The following is a 21,184-nucleotide window of genomic DNA, read 5'->3' as shown; positions in this document are numbered from 1 at the left end:
CATTTGTGGGAGCAAGGCTGTCCATTAGTGAAGAACAACATGCCAAGAAGGTGAGGAGGAGGTAGATAATTATGTGTGGGGGAGACAATCAGCATGAGGCAGTTATAACTCAAGGATAGTGAATAATGTATGACTGACAATGGCAATAATGACTCTTGAATAATGTGAACTATGTACAAGTGCAAGGGGCTGCAAGAGCCTGTGCTTGTGTGTTTTGTGTGTGTTCCGTGTGTTTTGTGTGTGTTTGGTGTGGTACGAACGAGGAAGACGATGTGAGCGTAGAGGTGAATGCCGAGCTGAATGCCGTTGACAATCTTCTCGCGGGCCCAGCGAGGAATCCCAAAGTTGGCGATCAGAGCCATCACAGGCACTGCGAAAAACCTGAGGAAGACAAGTGAGTCGATTTAGGATAACGACGTGGAAAAACCACATTAAAAGAAAAAAAAGATGAGAAAAGAGTTTGAGGGTGAGAGGCGGAGAGAGTTTGAAAAAGATGTAAAGCACAGAGGGAGATAAAGTTGGGAGGAGAGGAGAGGAGAGGCGTAGATAATGAGGCGGGAGATAGTGGCAGCAATGAGAGAGAAATACAGAGATAATATTAGTCTTTGTAATCTACTCTTCATTTCAAGCTCTTGCTATTATACTGACTGAGTGAAGGGCAGAGGAGCCGAGCTGCATATGCAGACGAGTATTTCTCAGGGTAAATGAAAAGCACTACTTCTCAGTGCAGAGCTTTTAACTGTCTGACACATAGATTTAAACATGTAGCAGCATACATCATTCTAATAGGAGAGACCTCATCAGCTGAGGAAAAATTGATATTTTGTCTCAGCAATCATTTGCTAGAGTACAACAATTGTTTGGGCACACACTGTTGTAGAAAGGTAGTGTGGAATAAACAACTTTTCATTCTCGCTCTGCTAAAGCATCAGCTATCTCGTGCACATTGTTTTTACAGAGCGGCATTAATTATTCAAATGGAAGAGACCTCAAACAGAAGAAAATGTGTATCTCCCTACTCCTGCAATCTCCCGCTCAGGTGCTATTATTCACACAGCAAGGGCAGAGTGAGGGAAGCTGAGCAGGTCTCACCATAGCGTGTATGTGGTGAAGAACGGGATGTAAAAGGGCTGTTTCTCAGGGTAGTGTTTCAGGGAGACCAGCACGGCGTAGCAGAACCACACGTAGGCTAACAGCTGCAGGCCCATCAGTCCGTAGCCTGCAGGGCTGTCGTACGCGTAGAGGACCTCGCCAGGGTCAAAGAACTGGCACAGAAACATCAGAATCTGAATCAGCGTTTATAGCAAAGTAGGTTTACACACAGAGGGATAGTTCAAGGTGATTTTAGTGTGCAGGACAGTAAACATAGAAATGGAATAAAACAGCAGTAGGCTACTCCTACTGTCCAAACACTAAAACAATAAATCATATAAATATAAAATATGTTAAATTGTATCCATTTGGAGAAAAAATAGAGCTGAACATGTTGTACAGGAATGTGCAGGGCATTGCAAAGTGAGGGGAAATATATGCAATAAACAGAGAAAATAATCCAGATAATGTGCATTAATGTAATACATGTAATCAGATGTGAAGGCTCAATGTGACGATTAACAATAAATGTAGCAAAACATTACATTTCTACATTCTAAAACACACCAGCTCAACTTTTACACAAAGTAGACAAAGGACTTCATGACACATTGTAATCTGTGTTCTAATTAATAAGATGGATGACTCGAGGTTAAGCTGATGCACCAGATGACCGAGCCAAAGCTCTGTGTGAGTCTTTGACATTGACACTCCTCCACATCTAGGTCGTTGAAATGTGTGTGTGCAAGTTTCTGGGTAAATGTGTGTGGAGCTTTTCTTACGTCTACGGACTCTAGATTGCATTTCACAGTCCAGTGAATGGATAGCGATGACCATACAGGGTTACCCTTGCTACATAATGCATAGGTTTGGCACCTTGCTGTGGAGGAGCTTCTTGGGATCCAACCAGAGCCTGCTAGATTTCCCAACTGCAGGCCATGTGCCAGAAACACACCTTAAGTCTTCATTTCAGTTCTGATTGTAACCTAGTTTGGCATATTTTTAGCTGAGGCTCCCCTGAGTTTGGCTATTTAATAGCAGGGAGCATGTAAGAGGGCAGGCGGTGGATAAATCACACTGCTTCACATCCACCACATATTGCAGTGAGAGGGATGCTATAGGCTCCAGTTTAAATTTAGCCCGGATCCTTTCACTGCACAATTCCCACTGGACCATTGCCAGGCTGTATTCAAAGACTGTAATGTACAATCAGGCAGAGGCCTGTGCACTATGCAGAAATGTATGTAACTGTAACACTCCTGAGTGTGTTATTAATTAATAAGCTCTACATAGAGACACAGTATAGTGAGAGAGGAGGTCTCACCTTAATATCCATATGTTAATCTCCATATCTCAGGAAATCTCAAGGAAACAGTCCCTGATCTATTATTGAGTAGAGATTTCATTGAACTTATCTCAGGTACAGTAGTAAATACCTCTGGACTTGTGCTTGAAGTTGAAAGTTGCCTGTCTGGATCTATAATTTGTAACTCATTTCATATTACTTCCCCCTTAACAATCAACTTGATGCATATTTATATTGAGCAATATATCAATGTAATGAGTGAGTTGACAGGAAAAGCCATTACAGCCTACGTTGATGTGTGGGCCTCATACTTCCATGAATCTTTATGAGATTATTAAAAAAGCCAAAGAGAGAAATAACAGCACTGCAGACAAATCTCGTACTCAGTTATCCCTGTGTAACTCAAACGCTGCTTTTAAGTCACATCTGAAAGAGGACGAACTTTGAACTTTATTTTACAAGCCGGGTGTCTGAATTAAAATCATTAACCACCAAACCCGGGTAGACTCTTAAAGTACGGTAACTGTTGCGACTATAATAATAATAGTGTGAAAATGACTCATACAGATGGTTTTTACTGCTGTTTATGCTGTCCCTTATTCCCACAGGAGTGGAGTCTTTTGTCTCTGAAGTGTCAGAAAAAAGTGAATCATTGTGTTTGTTCTGTCACACAATGACTAACATTACAGTAACATGTTATGAGAGATAGAAACAAATCTTCACATATGAGATACCAGAACAAGTGAAGACTTGAAATGAAAAAACAATACTTTTTTCCCCTTCAACTTGGTGTGCCAAATTCTGTTCTTCCTGACTTTATTCATCATTGAAAGGATTTTTTAGAAAGTTAGAAACTGACAAGAAATGCTCACAAATATGTCCAATCTATCTATGTGTGGAAAATGGAGGCTAGAGTTCAGCTTTGACTGTGCTGAAGTATCAAATTCAAATTTTTCAGAGTAACATAAATCTTTATGATAAAATGAATACAACACAGTAATACAAACCCCAAGTCTTAAAAAGGAACATTTCAACAAAAATTGAGTCATATTCAAAGTTGTTACCCCAGTATTGTTTACAGTGAATTGTTGTTAATAGTATGTGAGTGTATGTGTGTGTGTGTGAAGTGCTGTACCTCTGCCTCGTAGATGAACAGGATAACGTAGGTGATTGTGTAGACCGTCATGTAGATGCTCAATTTAACCGACCCGCTGTGACTGATCCTCGCCCTGACACACAACGACACACAAACAAACACACACACACACATATTAGTAGACTCAGAGGTCAGACAGGAAACAAATCCACACACAAAACGACAAAAAGATCATGCATGGTTCTTTACACACAAAGCAAAGACAGCTTCATCTAAAAGCAGATATTCACAGCACACAGCACAAAGGACTGCTGAGATTGCTAAATATAAAATGGAAACAGGCTTGTGGACACGGCTGGCTTTGAAAAGACTGCCCGCACTCACAAACAGAAATTAAGGCTTCTTCATTTGCACAGTGGCAGTCAACGAATGGAAGAAATTCTACGTTAAGCTTTCATCAAAACACAAGCTTTATCTGACTGATTCAACTTCAAACATCAGAGGAAAAATATCAAAGTCAGTGTCAGTTAGTTATCTCCAAACTGTCAACTTATCATTTACCGCAGATAAACAGTAATTTATTTTAGCTTGATGGAGATGCAGTTTTATGTTTATTCACTGGGGTTTAAAGAGGGTTTAATAAGTGAGCGTGAGAGAGAGAGAGAGATCTTCTGAAGCCAGAGGAGGATGTAATCCTACAGTCAAAAAAGCCAGCTTAAATCTTGCACGCTCAGTTTTGACTACAGGAGTTCAGCCTGGAAAAAAATCTGCAGAGATTTCAATTGTGCCGGAAGCAGGACAAATCATCAAACTACAAGCGCTGGCTTAGATGATGACTCACCGCTAATCAAAACTGAAAAACCTGTGAGCAGCCATTTATTTAAGCTGTTCAGGTTTGAGAAGCATGAATGTGCCGGCTTCTCACATAAAACTGACTTAGAAATGTTCTTTTGGGGGAAGCTTGGCAGAAATTAAACAGAATTTCATGAACTTCTGGCTTGTTGTATAACTGGATTTTTTATCGTTAACTGGACAACTGGAAAGACAGCTGACAGACGGGAAAGGAGGGGGTTTGTCCAATCAGGTGTGCCGATGTTCCAGCCAAGGACAGAATCCGTGATTCATCTATTGTGAAATCAAGGCTATCCCACGCAAATGTCCACAAAGCCTCGCCAAAAAAAGTAGCAAGGGAACCAAAACATTGTCAGCTGGCTTTGCAGGGAAAATGTTTATTTTCAGCTGGAACAAAAGCAGAAAAAAAAACGGCATCCATCTATCTCATTCTCACAACATATAAGGGCTTCATCCAAACTGTCACAGCCAGTGCACACTAACTGACTTTCTGACTGACACCTAACATTGTCATGCCATGAGATAATGTGTTATGACTGTGACAGCTCGGCCTAACAGCGAGAGACAGTGGCAGCATAAACACACCCGTACAAAGTGACAATCATAGACAGAGACACACAAGAAATACTGTACATCTAAACAACACACACACGTAGGCTGCAGAAAAAGTGTTAACCCCTCACCTGGTGACAGTGAAACCTTTGCCCAACAATATGAGCATGAGGAGGAACACCAAGAAACTGACGGAGAACAGTAATTTCCCTGGAGAGAGAAAGTGAGAGAGAGGAGACAGAGGGGGTAATTAGGTTGTGGTTTCCAAATCTGTTATATCAGAGGGGAGAGATAAAACCAGGTCACCACACACATATGTCGTCCACACTCACACAATCATGCATGATCCTTCCTATGCCAGTCAAACTAGCCATTGCACTGCCAGTCCTGCAAACACATCCGTCATCTCCCACTTATTCATTCTGCTCGGACAGAGAGTGAGTCTCTCGCGCAGAGACAGCGTCAGTCAATCTGTACGTCAAGTCAGTCCTTCAGGCAGTCAGCCAATGTTTCAGTCATTCAGGGCAGATGCAGGAAAATAACTCACCCAGTATTTTCAGGCTACCGTTTCCCACTCCGTCTCTTGCATACAGGCCCCAGTAGACACAATGGAACAACAGGCTGAACACTGCCAAGTGAAAAAGGTGCAGGGAGGAGGACATTTGGATCAGAAGAGAAGAGAAGAGAGAGTTGGTAGATCATGTCAGAGGAAATTGGTAAAGAATAAATGTAAAACAGAAGCGACAGGGAGATGATAATGAAGAGAGTGAGCAGGAAGTAGAAAAGAAGTGAGACAGAAAAGAAGAGGAATTGATGAAAGGAGCAGAAGGCGTGAGAGAAGTGGGAGGAGAGGGTGAAAGAGAATTTTAGGGATGGCAGGAGAATTGAGAAGGGATTTGGAGAGGGGACAAGCAAGCGAGAAGAAAGCAAGATGGGGGGGGGGGGGGGGGGACAGGAGCAGAAGAGAGGAGGGGGGATGTTCGTCAGTATCAGCATGCTCCATTGAACACTGAAGCACAGCACTGCTGTTTGCTATAGTTCCCATTCAGAGGCTAATAAGGATGATAATATCTTGCCTATTGAAGCTGGGATTAAGGTATGAGATGACGCCGTGCCAGAGCCTCATCTGGAGTGTGTGTGTGTCTGTTTGTGTGTGAGAGTGTGTGTTGTGGAAGACATCTCACCCTCCACACCTGCCGCAGTCATAAACATTTTGTAGGTTGTGTGAAGAAGCTGTCTTCCCTTCAGATTGTCTGCAGAGAGAAAAAAAAAGGAATGAGATAGAGGTGATTGAGGTGCGCTTGTGTGTGGTGTGTGCGTCGGCATAGTGATAAAAGGATGGAGATATGCTAACAGATGGTGAAGGAGAGTGAGAGAGGTACAGAGAGAGAGAGAGACAGAGAGGAGATAAAGAAATAACAAGAAGGGGCCGAATAAATGGGGGATGAGACCATTAGTATGCATCTATCTTGTGTTTTCCGGCACTAGATGAGGTATTATACATCGTCTCTGCTCGCTCCAGCCTTGATCTGGGCGGAAATATTTTTAATGTGTATTTAAGCAGGCAATTTTACTACCAAACACCCCTACAAACAGGGGAGGCTCAGGGGAAAATTTACGGTGGGAGGACGGACCATAAACACACACTCACAGCTGCCCTGTGTAACTACCGGCTTGGCTGCTGAATCCTCCTGTGATTGCTGTCTCAAGAACATTTGTCCCATGAATAAAAATCCTGTCATCTCCTCCTGGCTTGAATGTTTAGTAACTTTTTTAAAAACATTTTTGTCTGTCTCTTCCATTGTCCGCAAACTCCTTCGACATTGCAAAAAATGTTTTCATTTAGGTAGAAGTAATGAAAAAGTCCCTTTAGGCCTTTCCCCCCCTGTATTTGCACAACACTATGCATTTGTTTTTATGTCGTTTGTTAGATTTGAACTTGTGCAAACAACTTAAGTTAAAATCATTAAAGCTGAAGCCTTCATGTCAGTGTATATCCCCAAGAAGCTGACAGAAGGAACATACACATTCAAAGAAATTGCAGTTAATTCAAAGGCTTCATCAAATCTGCATAAAATCACAATAAGACTCCAGCAGAGTCTAAATATGTATTTGCTCCTCATTATGAAGTCTTATTCCTCTGCAGTACGGCGAACAAAGCGATGAATAAACTCTCCATAACCCCCTGTGTTCAAAGTAATGAAAGGAATTCCATTTGCAACTTATATACTTACTTAAAAATAATAATGACACCACAGGAGGTCATTTGAGGATTTTTAAGAGCAATTTTACTCCAATTTTGGAGTTCATTATCTACATTACTTTCGATTTACAGTAAAACTAGTTTTGTCATAAACTTATTTCTCTCTTCATGCCGGTAGTTTGTTTGAGATTTCCACCTTCACTTCAACAAAATACCCCCAAAGGCGTTTCATTAGTGCTAGTCAAAACATAATAAATACAATAGAATATAAAAAGTGTCCTTGTTACCATGATGAATCTAATCTTCTATGTAGAAAATGGTTTCAACCAAAGAAATAGTCCCTGTAGTAATCACTGATGTTGTGTTCTGCTGATTATCCAGAGAAATCCTTGCTGCAGAATTTTTCAAATTACATTTTTAATGGCTTTGGACCCACACACACGGCATTCCACTTCACTGTATTGGAACGCTGCAGAAATCTCAGGGACACACATTTTTAAAATGTTGAGAAATAAAATCAAAGCTATCTTTCTGGAAAAACATGACGAGCATGGACGCATGGAACAAAGTCAACTTCACTAATTGAGCCTCAAAATGATTCTTGTACTCAAGGTTTTTAGTCAAAGCAGAGAGCTCTCCTCCTCTCAAAAACTAACAGGTCAGGTGATAAAAATAATCAAAAACACTGAGAAAGAGTTTCATGTCAGGGTTTGTCCAATGGTCTTCACTTGACACAGGACATCATAAGGGTGGGTGAGGTTAGCTGCGAGTTTCTTCCAAAGTGCTCTCCTTGTTATTAGGTTAGGATGTTTTTTATTTTACTTTGTTCACAGGGTTTTAACCAGGAGCTAAATACCCACAGAGGTCTCCTCCTCCCCAAAACAAACAGAGCCTTTGACTAACCCCAGTGAAAACACTGAATAAAGCAGCTTGATGTTGAAAAAAAGAAACAGTGTGTCTCTGACGCCCCTCAGTAGTGCTTTGGGAATTGTGGAAGACTAATTAAAAAACAAAAAAAAGAACAAAAAGTTGAAGCTTCGTAATGAGCAGACAAATCTGATTAAGCTGACAAAATTCTGGGTGGAGTGGAGTTAAGGTGGAAAACAGGCCTTCTCGTGAGAAATAAAAGATAAATCAAGTCTTTATGTCTGCCTTACACAAAGAAGATGAAGACGCAGAAGAAGAAGGGGAATGACAGAGCTTTAATTTGTAGGTAAACTTTTCCTCTGAGCTATGGTTCTCTCTGGCTTTGGGCTATTTGAGCTGTGACCTTGGTGTGACAAACCTGCTTCACTTACCTTCAGGCTAATGCTACCGTCTCCATCCAACCGTTCACCTTTACACAAAAACCCCACCCTGCACTCAGCATCCTCTATCTCCTGCTTCTTATGTTGCTCATGCTCTGTTCTGACAAAGTCCCAGCTCAAGAGAAAAAAGGCACATGCTTTACCTTTTACTTATGAGAGGAAACATGAAGACTTACTCATCTCCTTTCAAGAAAACATGTCGTTTTTATAAAAAAACAAAACAGGGGCACTTAATGACTGCTGCAGGCTTGGAAAGTCAGGAACATTTGGCGTTTTTGAAAGAGAAGAGGGAGAGAGAAAGATACAGAGAGTGGAAAAGACAGTACTTACATGCAAAGTAGCACGAGAGGAGGAACACCATGGAGAAGATGACCAGGAACGTGATGTCCGTCTCCAAGATACCTGTGAAAAGTGGGTGGAGGAAGAAGAGGAGTGAAGCCAAATAATTGATGAGAATGGAAGACAGAATAAAAAACAGAGGAAAGTGGAAACAGGAGAAATTAAGGTTCAAAAGAAGAGGTGGAAACCAGAAGGTAAAAAAGTCAAGGTACAGAGGATATCGAGACAGGAGGGGATGATAAAGGAAGGAAGGTAAAAAATGAAGGGATGAAAAATCCACAGAGGCAGTTACGTGATGAGGATGTAGGATTAGTTAAACAGCAAAGAGAGAGAGAGAGATACAGTAGAGAAGAGAGAGAGAAGCACATTGGGGATGTTGGAATAATTCATTTAGAAGCTACTTGGGCCCCTATTTCTTTTCATCCCTTCCTCACAGTTCATCCATCATCATTAATTCATTCAGCCGTCCCTTCATTATTGTAATTTGTTCAGTTCAGTGTGCTTTATTGGCCGTGCTAAGTGGTGTTGGCTTGTGCCATCAGCGATTCGTTCGGTAATCTCTCTCTTTCTGTCTAATCACTCTTACCGAACTCATCTGCAGAGAAATGCTGCGTCCAGAAAGACTGGCCATTGGTCAGCTTCATCTCGTACTCCAGCCGCAAGCCATCGCCCTGCCAGAAAGGGAAGAGGAGGGAGAAACAAAGAGAGAGAGGAGGCAGGTGAGATTAAAAGTGCATTCTCTTACATTGATCTTTACAAACATCCATTAATGCTTAAAGCTGTGCTGGACAATTTTGCAGGTTGAAGTGGCAATGAGAGGTGGCTCTTTAGTGACATTTTTCTTTACATGATATATCTGAAAATGGACACCTTTAGGACCTACCGGTAGAAGGGAAAAAGGGTATTAGCTACATTTAAAAGCAGCATCGCAGTGATGCATCGCCAAGACTGTAGTAAAAAACAATGAAACAGGGAATAGAGGCAAAACCATGGATCACATCATGTTGGTACCGATAGAGATTTTCAATACAATATGAGAAGATTTTAGGGGGTTGGACTGGCACGTTCATCCAATATTTGAGCATGAGAACAACATCATATAAATAAATCCAACTAAAATGTTAAACTGCATGTAGTGGTAAGGACTTTTCTTTTTAAAAAGTCAAGTGGTAAAAAGGTGTGTACGACACTTTGCTAAAAGCGAAATGATAAAACTGTGAGCCTCCGTTCAACATAACAAAACTCCTGTTTTAAAAAAAAATCCTTCTCGACTCCTGCAAAGAGATAAGACACAGCATCACATCAGCTTCAGAGAGAGAGAGAGAGAGAGGGGGAGAGAGAAGGTCAACTGTCCGTACATCCCTCTTGTAAATGCACCGCTTGAGGTGCCTTGCTCCTATCAAAACTGAAGCATCTCATGGCTTCATTTTAAAAATGTTTATGTACAGCTGCTTGCTGCTGATGCTGTGCCGAACTCCTATAAAAAAACTGAATATTGAGTAGAACTTTTCAAAACGTGAGGTGTACTCCTGGTGTTTTTGTCTGTGCGTGGATAAGATGAGCAGATTAAAGTTTTTTGTTGCAAAAACTAAATTAATCAGTTTGGTTTGATTTGTGCGCCCCCTGTGGCTCTTATCTCTACCTCTTATCTCTTGGCTAATCTCGTCCTGTACATGCGGATGCAGTGTTTTCTCTACAAAGAAAAAATCTCATCCTGATGTCTTTTAACACTCATAATTATTGCTCATTGTGAATGATATTGTGGATAATGTAAACAAAGGCTGTTTATCACTTAGACACCTACCCCACTGCAGGAGTGACAGGGGTATAAAATTACTATATAGAAGTAGTCCTTCTTCTTTCTGATGTCGTCATTTGCTTTCTTAGGGCACATCTGGGGCGTCAGGGGCGTCAGTCTGTTTCATGGCTGGATTAAAACTATACAGGAGCTTTAACATCACAATGTCATTTGATTAAAGACGGTTAATCTACCACATTCTAATATAAAACCACTCCTTCACACTTTAAAGTTGAAGAACATCCAGTTATCCTCTAAACCTTCTGATACTAGAAAGAAGAAAGAATCAAAACCTCCTCCGGGAGGGACACTCTTTCGATTTTGCTGCTCAGTTTAATTGTTCCATATAGCCAGTCAGTCCCAAAGCTGGCCTGAAAGTGCCTCGGGATGCCCCAGGTGTGTGCAGGAAGTGAGAGAGGGAATAAAAAGGGATGTAGGCTGCTCTGCTCAATGAGAAGATGACCCAGATTAATAGAACAGAGGAAGGATGGATCATAGCAAAAGTTTTCTCTGATTTACTGCAGAGTATTCCCGTTTTTCATTATTAATATTTAGAGTGGCATGGAAATCAATTATTTCTCAGGCTCCGAATAATTATAGGTTGATCAGATGCAATTGCTCTGCACTGAGATGTTGTGAGAGGGCACAAAAGAGAATATTGAGGTAGGTGAACTTGCAGAATAACAGAAATACAGAGGAGAAAAAGGACATACCTGTGTGTTAAACCACTGATGGGATGGTGTTAATTTTTTGCACTCGCACAAATAAAAAACTGTCAAATTGAAAAGAATGTGGGAGGTGAGAAACAGAGCGATGGGGAGTCGAGAATTAAAAAGGAGGGGGACAGAGATGGGTTGACAATCAGAGCACAGAGAGCTCATTTCACACACGCAAGTTCAAAGCCGATGGAGTTTGAGCTTGTTGCGTTGGAGCGAGGGAAAAGGAGGAGACAGAAAAAAGACTTTGATTTCATTTGGCAGCCTGAAACTCCATCTCACTCCCTCTATCAAAAAGGGCAAGAAGCGTGGAGCGTGCACTGCCACAAAATCAATACAGACACAAAGAGAAAGGAGACAGAGATAAAGAGAGTGATAGATGTAGAGAGGGGAGGAAGTTAAGAAAACAGGTAGAGAGGGAGGCAAAATTATGAAAAAGGAGTAAATGCAAAGAGGGGAAAAGAGATGGATGCAAAAGAGAAAAAAGTACTTCACACCGCAGGGATTCTCTCTCCGTGGGACCCCCCTGTCAGTCCCACAGAGCAGCACAGTAAGATTTTTGGGGTTTCTTTTTGGTTTCAGTTGCCCACGTTTGATATCCTGTACTGATTTGTCACACTCTGAAGCTGTTCTCGACCAAACACCTGTGCAGTGTGAACATCATGTGCTCCCCTGGGCTGCAGATAACTGCATGTAAAAGGATTTCTGAGAGCCTTTTGAGACTGTCCATCTTGTCTCAGGAAAGTTAAATGATAGGCTACAGCTTACAGACCAGGCCGACCACCAGAGAGTTTCTCTGAAACATTGAGTGTGCATTGTCTGTTGTCAACACTGAAGGTCTAACATTGAATGTTGATACATGTGTGATTTTAACGATGTCACTCCATTGCTATTACAATTATTCCAAATCTACAAATCTGTTCTGGATTCAGTGCACAACAGCCAAATTTACAAACAACAAACTCAAAACATAATTTCTTTACAGACATCACTATGGTGCTGGAGTTGTTTCATAAAACACAACAGTATTACAGCTATAGTGCCTAAACTGCAGTACCAATCATATACCAGTGCATCAATCCGATGCATTTACCTTCAAAATAAAATCATTTCAGGAAAATGATCAACAATAAATTGGGTGCTTAGCAAATGCTCAAATGTCCGTAATCAGTGTTTTTTCCACCAATATTATGTATAATATAAGTCTAAGTTTTCATTGTTTTTAAGACTAGGTATCCATAAAGGTATCTAGGTAAAGAAAGGATTTGGAACATCTCTCACTGTTCATTATCATCTTTAGACAAAAAAGGCTCTACCCCAAACAAATGAGAAGTGTAAAATATTGTTGCATGCTGTAGCAAATCAATACAACTTCAGTTGATTCAAACTAAGAGGCCAAAACAATCAAATAAAACAACAGAACAGAATAACACTGACAGCCATATGCTCAGTATGGACTGAGTATAATCTGGCAATAAAACAAAGCAAACAATCAATCTTCTTAGAATATGACAACAAAAGTATTAATCGCAATTAATTAATTAATTAATTAATTAAAGTATGTAATCTCATCCTGCACAGAGTGTGTCATCACTTATAGATCAGTGTTTCCCACACATAGACGATACCTGGGCAGGCCACCCAGGTTTATTTATGGCCGCCCAAGTATATTTCCCGACTCTTTTTTGGTTTATCCATAAAATCACAGCATGAGAGCGAAAGAGAAGATCAGATCTCCTGATCTGATAACGAAATATTGAGTGAAACATGTTGAAACACAAGTAATGTAGGCTATCTCAAATGTACGTACGAGGCAAGGCAGGACAAGTCGTTGTGAGTAAGAAAGGAAGGAGGATGGAGAAGGAAGAGGAGCAGGGACATGGGGTGTGTGTGTGTTTGTGTGGGTGTGTGTGAGCGTTTGTGGATATGACAACAGAAGGTAAAGGGAGTAAAGATAAGCAGATTAAGTTGTTTGTTCACAAACTAAAATAAGTTAGTTAGTTAGCACAATAAATATAAATACAAACCTAATATTATTCTTATTCAAGGATTCCATTGTGAGACACACTCATCTACTATAACAAATCTGGTCTCTATTTCATTTAAGGGGAGCATCTATCCGAGGGGACTTGCAACACTGTCAAAATACCTCTGTTATTATATCTCATTAATTATTACTTTAGAGCAGTGCAGCGATTTTAAACTGGCACGCTGGGAAACATCTCAACAATCTCTCTTCTATATGTGGCTGTGTTCCAGAGGAGAGATATAGTTGATCACTTTTTGACTGGGACCTGAACAGAGAACAGCAGAGGTGGGTGTGTTTGTTCACTAACGATGAGTCACCTGCCAAGTTGGCAGCTCAGAAATGTCGGCCATTATTGTGGCTTGCGCCAAATTCGGAGCTTCCCCTGCTCCCTGCTGAGGCAATTTACTCATTATCAGCACTTCAGCTGTGAATAATAAAGCAGAAGTTGATAACAGCCATTCATAGATTTCCTCCTTTTTTCTAGTTTTCCACTTCAGTCTGAGAGGCTGGGAGAATAAACGCCTCGTGAAAAAGGTCAATTGCAAACAATGAAGCCTCTTTATTGAGTTACTCTGTTTATCAGCAATTAATGCTAATGTAAGTTCTATGTATTTGTTACTAATCAAAAAAGGAAATACCTTGGGGTGCTGATGGACGAGCAGTAAGGTTGCCCCCCACATGCGGAGGCTTTAGTCCTCCAAGCAGGTGGCCTGGGTTCAAGTCTGATCCGTGGTTCCTTTCCCGCAAGTCACTCCCCACTCTCTCTCCCCGATTTCCTACTCTATCCTCTGTCATATCTAAATAAAGGCGAAAAGCCCAAAATAAATCTTTAAATAAAAAATATTTTAAGAAAAGGCCATACCAAGTGTAGGGGTCATTTCCCTTTTTAAAACTTTGAAGCTTCAATCTGCTACATAGATGCTATCAGAGCTGGATCTTCTGTATTTTGTATCAATTGCTTTGAATAGGAAAAGTAAGAGACTGAGACAGATCTGGCAGAGGGACCTGGATATGGAGTTTAAATTAGGTCAGGGAAGACATTGTCCTTAATATGGGTTGGTAAGTAAGGGATAGTAAGAGTAAATATATAAAACATTTCATAGACACTATTGGACTCCAGTCGGACTTACAAATATTGGTCTTATACAGAGTAATGAGTATGGTACATTTTTACACTTTATGTGCGATTGCCCTCTGGTTTCCTCACTTTGGACCAAAGTGGTCATGGAGTGGTTGGATCAACCTTTGCCAAGCACAGATCTTTGTCTTCTAGGAGACAGGTCAATTATTTGAGATGGACTTAAAAAGGCACAATTTGGGTTAGGCTTCATAGAATTTCTTAACACGTCCAGGATTATGCTGATGAACTTGGAAAAACACAAGCACACTTCTCTATAAGAACCGGACCAAACTAATGCCTGCTACAGCCTCATACGATTTAATGCTAGCCAAAATGAAATACTTTTTGTCCAAATTTACTGAAATGTGGCGTAGCTTCCTTTGCTTCATTATTGGTCAGGCCTGACAGATATCGATACAAAAAAAAAGCCTAATTACATATCAAATCTGGTTCTGTGGGTGAGGGGGCTCTGATCTGTCATCTGTCTGCTGCTAAGTTTGTTACAGTGTTACAATTCCCTTTAGCGTCTGCTAAGAGTTTTATCCAAAGTGATGTACATCAGAGAGTAAGTACAACACTAATCCATTCATACACCGCCACCAAAGCAGGGGGAGCAATGTAGGGTTGAGTGTCTTGCCCAAGGACACATTGGACATGTTGCCCAGATGGGAATTGAACCCTTGACCTTCTGGTAAAGAGGAAATGGCTCAACAGACTGAGCCACAGCCACCCCTTAGTTTGTGTTTTAGTTTGTTTCTTTCTGTACTTTTTACCTAGGTTTGATTACCTGTTAAAAATTAACTCAAACACTAGCCATGAAGAGCAAACTGTAGAATAAAAGCAACATTTAAGTTTACTTGGGCGGCAGTAGCTCAGTCTGTAGGGACTTGGGTTGGAAACCAGAGGGTTGCCAGTTCAAGTCCCGGTGCGGACCAAATATGGAAGTTGGTCTGGTAGATGGAGAAGTGCCAGATCACCTCCTGAGCACTGCTGACCCCCTCCCCACCATCAGCTCAGGAGTGCGCACTGTGGGCTGCTCCGTCACTCTGACATCTCTCCATTAGTGCATGTCCATAGGATCCTGTTTCTGCATGTGTGTGTTCATGACTTACAGAGTGTAAAAACTGAAATTTCCCCTTGCAGGGATCAATGAAAGTTAATCTTAATCTTATTTTGTGATTGATGCTGCAACTTAATTGTCTTAAAAACATTGATGTTGACTGCAAGAGGTCAACTCTTTTGAAATTTGCAATGACCTTAGATTTGATTATCATGAGTTTTTTCTCCCTGATATAATAATGATTATTTGCAGCCTTGAGAGTTCAAGCTATAAGTGTTCAAGTGAAATTGCTTGGAATTGTTAAGATAATGATCAACCTCAAATATTTACCATCTCAAGCAAGCATAGCAACACCTGGGGATTCAGAGTAGAAATCCGTTGGTTTTTTAACAGCTCATGAGCTAATATAGAGTTAGACCCACTTTAGTGAAGGTAAATGCAGAGATGGAAAGGAGAGTAAAGGAGAAATGGGTAAGAGAGAAACATGGACTAAGAGAAGAAAATAAGAAGAATCACCTAAAAGAGAATGCATGAAATGAGTGAAAGGGAATGAAAAAATGAGACCAGTGAGATGGCAAGATGGAGAGGAAAAACACAATTAGAGGCGAGCTGACAGAGAGGAGCAGGAGACAGAGAGGTAAATAGATATGAAATGGCGTGGAACACATCACAAGCTGGAGACAGGGAGCTGAAAAAGAGGTGGACGTAGCAAAAGATTGTGAGCGACAGAGGTAGGAGAGACGGAGAGGCGTGAATGGGAGGGGAGAAACCAAGTGGCGGGAGACGTTGGGTGGAAATTGGCTGCAGGGCTTGGCGTACATATGTCCCCGGGAGTTGAGACGAGCTTTTATACTTGAGTCCAACGGCATTAGGCAGCGTGTCTATCAGCCGGCGCTGGCGTGACACTAAACCACACAGTGCAGGATACATCCCTTCTAATCAGATCCCTCTTCGCCCAGTGCTATGAACCGACAGCAAAAAAATGAAAAAAATAAAATAAAAAACAAACAGAATCATGACCACGGGCATGGCACTGTAGTAACCCAGAGTATGACTCTGATAGGCAGTCAGGCAGTGATTCAAATTCAGCAGAAATCTTACTTATTTATCCTCACCCACTCTCAAAAACATGAAAACACCGCACACATACATAAAAAACAACACACACACTTTTTCCTGAGATTCGTCCTTGACTGAAGTCCTTGGTGTAGGAGGATGTATCATCACTGAGCTGAGCTATCGTTATACGAGCTTATGATTTCTTCACCGAGTGCCCGAGTCCAGACACATCAACAAACAACACGCACGGCAGCTCCAACTTCTTCTCCTGGCACACCATTAGCACAACTCTAAGTCCCCATGAAACAACAACAGGCTCCAAAGTTCCCCTAGCTTCCTAATTAATAGGCTACATTGAAGTCCTTGTAAGCGTGTTTAGCACAGTCGCAATTTAAGAGACTTTGTGCTGTGTTGTACAAAAGTGTTGTTGCATTGGAGAGAGATAAAGCACTTCAAAGTGTCTGCAGGCAATTCAGGGAGATGCACAGATACGAGATCAGGTGGGGGATAGGAAGTTAGGGGTTTAGAGGTCTACAATGTATAACAACATTTGGTAATCCTCAGGAGAATCTGTATTTTTCTTTTACACCAGAACATATAGCAGAACTGTATGAGTAGTCATATGCAGCATCTGCCTTCACAGTCTTGTTTGTCTAGTGTATGTTGATTTGTTGGTTTATTTTTTTGTTATATGCACTATTTTTCTTAGCAGCCGGTCTATAAGAGACACCTTTATTCAACTGTATAACTTATATGTGGATAGATGATATTTAACTTGACTAAAACACCAGTTTTCTAAACTAAAATCTTCATATCCGTATCTTTATCTGTCCAAGTTGTTGTCTAAGTCAATCGCAGAGATAAAGCTTCTATGCAATTTTTCCTATTGACACTACTTAACTTCAAGGTTTTAAGATGTAGTCTGGTGCAAAATGTTCAAAAACATAAACTGGGACAGAAATTAAGCTCAAATTGGGTTAGATTTTAAAAAGGGGCCAGCACAAAAAAAGATTGCCCTAAAACATCCAAGGTGCGCAGAGTATATTTCACGCCTGAGCTTTCCTATTTTAGTGTGCAGTGCTGCTGCTTGCCACTGAAATCTATTTATCAAGTTTAACTTTCTGTTCTTGACTGCAAAACCTCTTTTGAAATGTTTATAATCTGTTCTTCTATCAGTTATAACCCTAACGAATAATCTGATTTTAATTTTTAATGGATTGAAGATGATGGAAAGGGTGACGATGATAAAGTCTGTTTATCTGCAGCAGTAGAAAACAAAGACAGTGACTCCATGTGTTTGTGTGTGAGCCCTAAGAGTCTGTAGTCTGTATCCGTCGCCATGGCAACCGCCATGCCCTTATCTGGAGAAACAGCCAGTGGGGGGTCACGGTGGCATCAGAGGTCAATGCTTACCCCACACTTGCTGAGAGCGATGTACCACCATCTCTCCCTGACCGAGCGGAAACTACGACCGCCCACGCAGCTCAGAACCTCCTCGTTCCCGTCTCCCTCCACCTGAGAGAAGGAGAGATATGGAGAGAAAGATAAGAACATGCATGAGAAAGGGAGGTGGGTGTCGTTATCCGAAAAGGCATTGCATTTTACCTCTGAGACACTCTGAATTATCACAGTAGAGTGGGAGACTGAAATATCGAGACACAAACATATTTCACACCCTGATATAGCCTGAAACGTGTCAACAAAATCCACTAACAGCCACAACAACAGAGTCACTCTGGCAATTACACTTCCTAATGTGATAAACAAACACATTGTGTAGCTTATTGAAAAAGCAACAAAATGATTTTTTTCCTTTTTTTAAAAAAAGTATTACAGGAGAAAAAGGTATTTTTGGCCTTTCCTGTTTGCCTGGGATGCATCATCAAGAGTGCAAATGTGTGAATCAGAAAATGTTACAAAAACACATCAGAGGCCATTAGCTTCCTCCATCTCTCCTTTTCTCTCTTCATTTTTTGTTTACCTCTTTTCTACATATTTCTGTTTTCTTTGCACCAAAAAGAAGCATGCAAAAGAAAAGATGACAATAAGTTTCACTGTGTGGTTATAAAATGGTATACTGTGTTTCTCTGTAACACATGTACACTGAACATCACAATACAAAGAGATACAAGGTTAACTTAAGTTACAAAACAGCATCCCTGCATTTAGATCCAGTCAGGTTCTCAAGGACAGGATGCTGCTCAGTATTTTTTGTGTTTGTGCATATTCTTACCACACAGCCTGACCAGGTATAGCGTGTTGTGAGGTTGATGACCTGGTTGTTCTCTGGCCTCAGTACTGCTTCCTTCTGGTAGCAGTTCTGACAGAAAAAAAACACAACAAGATAAACGAAGTTAGATGAATTTGAAATCCTGATGTAACATTTTGTCTTTTTTTTTTTCACACATAAATAATGAAATATTTTTTTAATTAAGCTTAGATACAGGGCCCACGCTTGCTGCATGTCGCTCCAATTTACACCCACATTTAGATGTATGCATATTAATAAAAAAATGCAGCAATGAGGCATAAGAGAGTTTCTGGTCAAGAAACTGATATGTATGTTTAATCAAACTGTAATCGTAACCTATTGAATCTGCTGAGGGGAATTGAAATTGATATTCTTTGTCTCCCCTTTGATGGATTTCTTGCAGTGTGACTGCTCAATGCATCTTATTGCGAAATGAAGAATTAAGGCCACAGTATTTGATTTTGGGAGACTGACATAAAAAAAATTGGTCGGGAAGCTGACAAATGGCGTACTATTTTTGGCTGTGCTGGAAATATACATAAATAATGTCACATCTATCTGTCCAAAGATGTCAGCAGGAAGAATTCACAACCAAATGACGACATGGGCCAAAAAATGTATGCTTGTTCTACTTTCTGACAGTGTCGAACTATTCAAATCTGAATTTTTTATGTATGGTCCACATATCACAAAATAATATCTAAACCAAACAGTTCTTATTGAGAAACTCGGTCTAATTTAAATAACACAACCATAAAACAAATCCATAAAATGCTGTATGTGGATAAAAAAAAACACTTGGCTGGTTAAGTGCAGCTTTAAACTGGGCGAGTGGAGAGTACAAATGTCTGCCTACAGAAAAACATTCACATTATATATTATTTATTGGATGTGAAAGCAATTTAATGTTGATTTTATAGACTGTATCGTGCTGTATCTCACTGCATCAGCTGACTGGAGCATACAGCTGAATGCAACAGGGATTAAGGATTCATGCATGCTGCTCCTATAGCTGATGTGAATATTAAATGAGTCTGCTCTATCTACTTTAAAAGCTGAAGATCTCGGAACAAAAACTGAAAATTAAGGGATCAAGCACTGAATGTAGACCGGATGGGAATGTGCATTTGAGAACCCACCAAATGCAGAATAGATTGCACTCTGTTTATTACAGTTTGTGGGAGCAGGTGCATTTTCTATAGTTTTGTCTTGATCTGTTCTCAAGCACATTGGATTGGTACTAAAGCAATAGATATGAGGCTGAAGCGCTGACTACTAGCCTTCAAGGTTATAAAATTTTATTGAGCCAGTGATATATCTTGGTGGACAATATCAATAGCAATCATAGCTTTATTGTATACCCTGTAGTATAAGGACCACATAAGAGGGAAAAAATAAAATATGTAAGTTGAATATTAAATAATAAAATTGTAATTTTAGGTTGTGGTTGGACTATATGTCATTATGAATATGAGAAGAGCAGCCAGCTATATGGGCTAAAATGGTGAAAGTGGACTTTTTTTTTAATTGAATGGAGGTTTCACAAACAACAGCATACTCAAACCTTTTCTATGTAAGGCCCTCTTTAGCAGAGTTATCAGGACTCAAAGGATTGTGCAAGACAATGAAGCTGAAAAATGGTCTAATGGCAGTCTGAACGTTCTCGTATTAAAACAACTTCATTCTCTTTTTATACTCTCATTCTTGAAATTTATATTTCTTTAGTTTGGCCTTAACACTTTAAACACAGACACCACACATTTATTTTTGAAGTTCATTGTTATAAACGCAGGCTTATCATTCCTTTAGTATTCATCCAATATGGATGTAAAAGTCCTTGAAATTGGCTGATAGTAACCCTTTAACTTTGAATTCCTGTTTTAACTTAAATCTTGTGTTTTCAAGTACTTGTCTATAGACACAGAACTACATATTATAGTATTACCAGTTTCTGAACAAAATATTGACATCTCTCCGTAGAAAGTGTTCTTGCCGTCACTTCTTATGGAGAAGCTTCACTTAAAGGCAGAGCTCTCTGTTCACAAATATGGATTGCACCATCCTTGATCACTGCGTGTACCATCAATAATAAATCACTGCCTGCGAGAGAAAGGCCTTTCAGGAACTGAGAAAGACAGCTTTGTTTTATTCTGAGCAGCGTCTGATCCTTTAGTTCAACTTAAAACGCAAAAATTATCTAAATTGGAGTCACGGGGCTTTTTCATTAAAGCACTGACATGAGATAAGTAAAAAGAGCCGAGGCTCTCTGTAATAATGGCCTGTCGAAAGAGATGATGCAGAGGGTGTCAGTATCTCACCTTTTCAGGCCTCTTGTACACAGCTGGCCACTGAGAGCTGTCATCAAAGTAGAGCAATATGTTCTGACAGCAGCGAGACTGCACAG

General features: G+C 40.4%; 1 protein-coding gene across 1 annotated transcript in view; it reads right to left on the bottom strand.

Moving 5' to 3' along the window:
• tmem145 (transmembrane protein 145) overlaps window positions 1-21,184 on the bottom strand; it is a 43,773-nt gene that overhangs the window by 6,753 nt on the left and 15,836 nt on the right. Inside the window, exons 3-13 of the mRNA XM_020650360.3 lie at window positions 21,099-21,176; window positions 18,763-18,849; window positions 17,943-18,044; window positions 9,334-9,418; window positions 8,739-8,810; window positions 6,083-6,151; window positions 5,446-5,526; window positions 5,030-5,108; window positions 3,534-3,627; window positions 1,093-1,265; window positions 261-381 (exon numbers count right to left, since the gene is read on the bottom strand). Of these exons, the coding sequence (XP_020506016.2) occupies window positions 261-381; window positions 1,093-1,265; window positions 3,534-3,627; window positions 5,030-5,108; window positions 5,446-5,526; window positions 6,083-6,151; window positions 8,739-8,810; window positions 9,334-9,418; window positions 17,943-18,044; window positions 18,763-18,849; window positions 21,099-21,176 (1,041 nt within the window). The remainder of the gene's footprint in view (window positions 1-260; window positions 382-1,092; window positions 1,266-3,533; window positions 3,628-5,029; window positions 5,109-5,445; window positions 5,527-6,082; window positions 6,152-8,738; window positions 8,811-9,333; window positions 9,419-17,942; window positions 18,045-18,762; window positions 18,850-21,098; window positions 21,177-21,184) is intronic.

Source organism: Labrus bergylta, chromosome 8 (genome assembly GCF_963930695.1).
Source record: "Labrus bergylta chromosome 8, fLabBer1.1, whole genome shotgun sequence".
NCBI lineage: Eukaryota > Metazoa > Chordata > Actinopteri > Labriformes > Labridae > Labrus > Labrus bergylta.
This window is presented reverse-complemented; position numbering and strand designations above follow the sequence as displayed.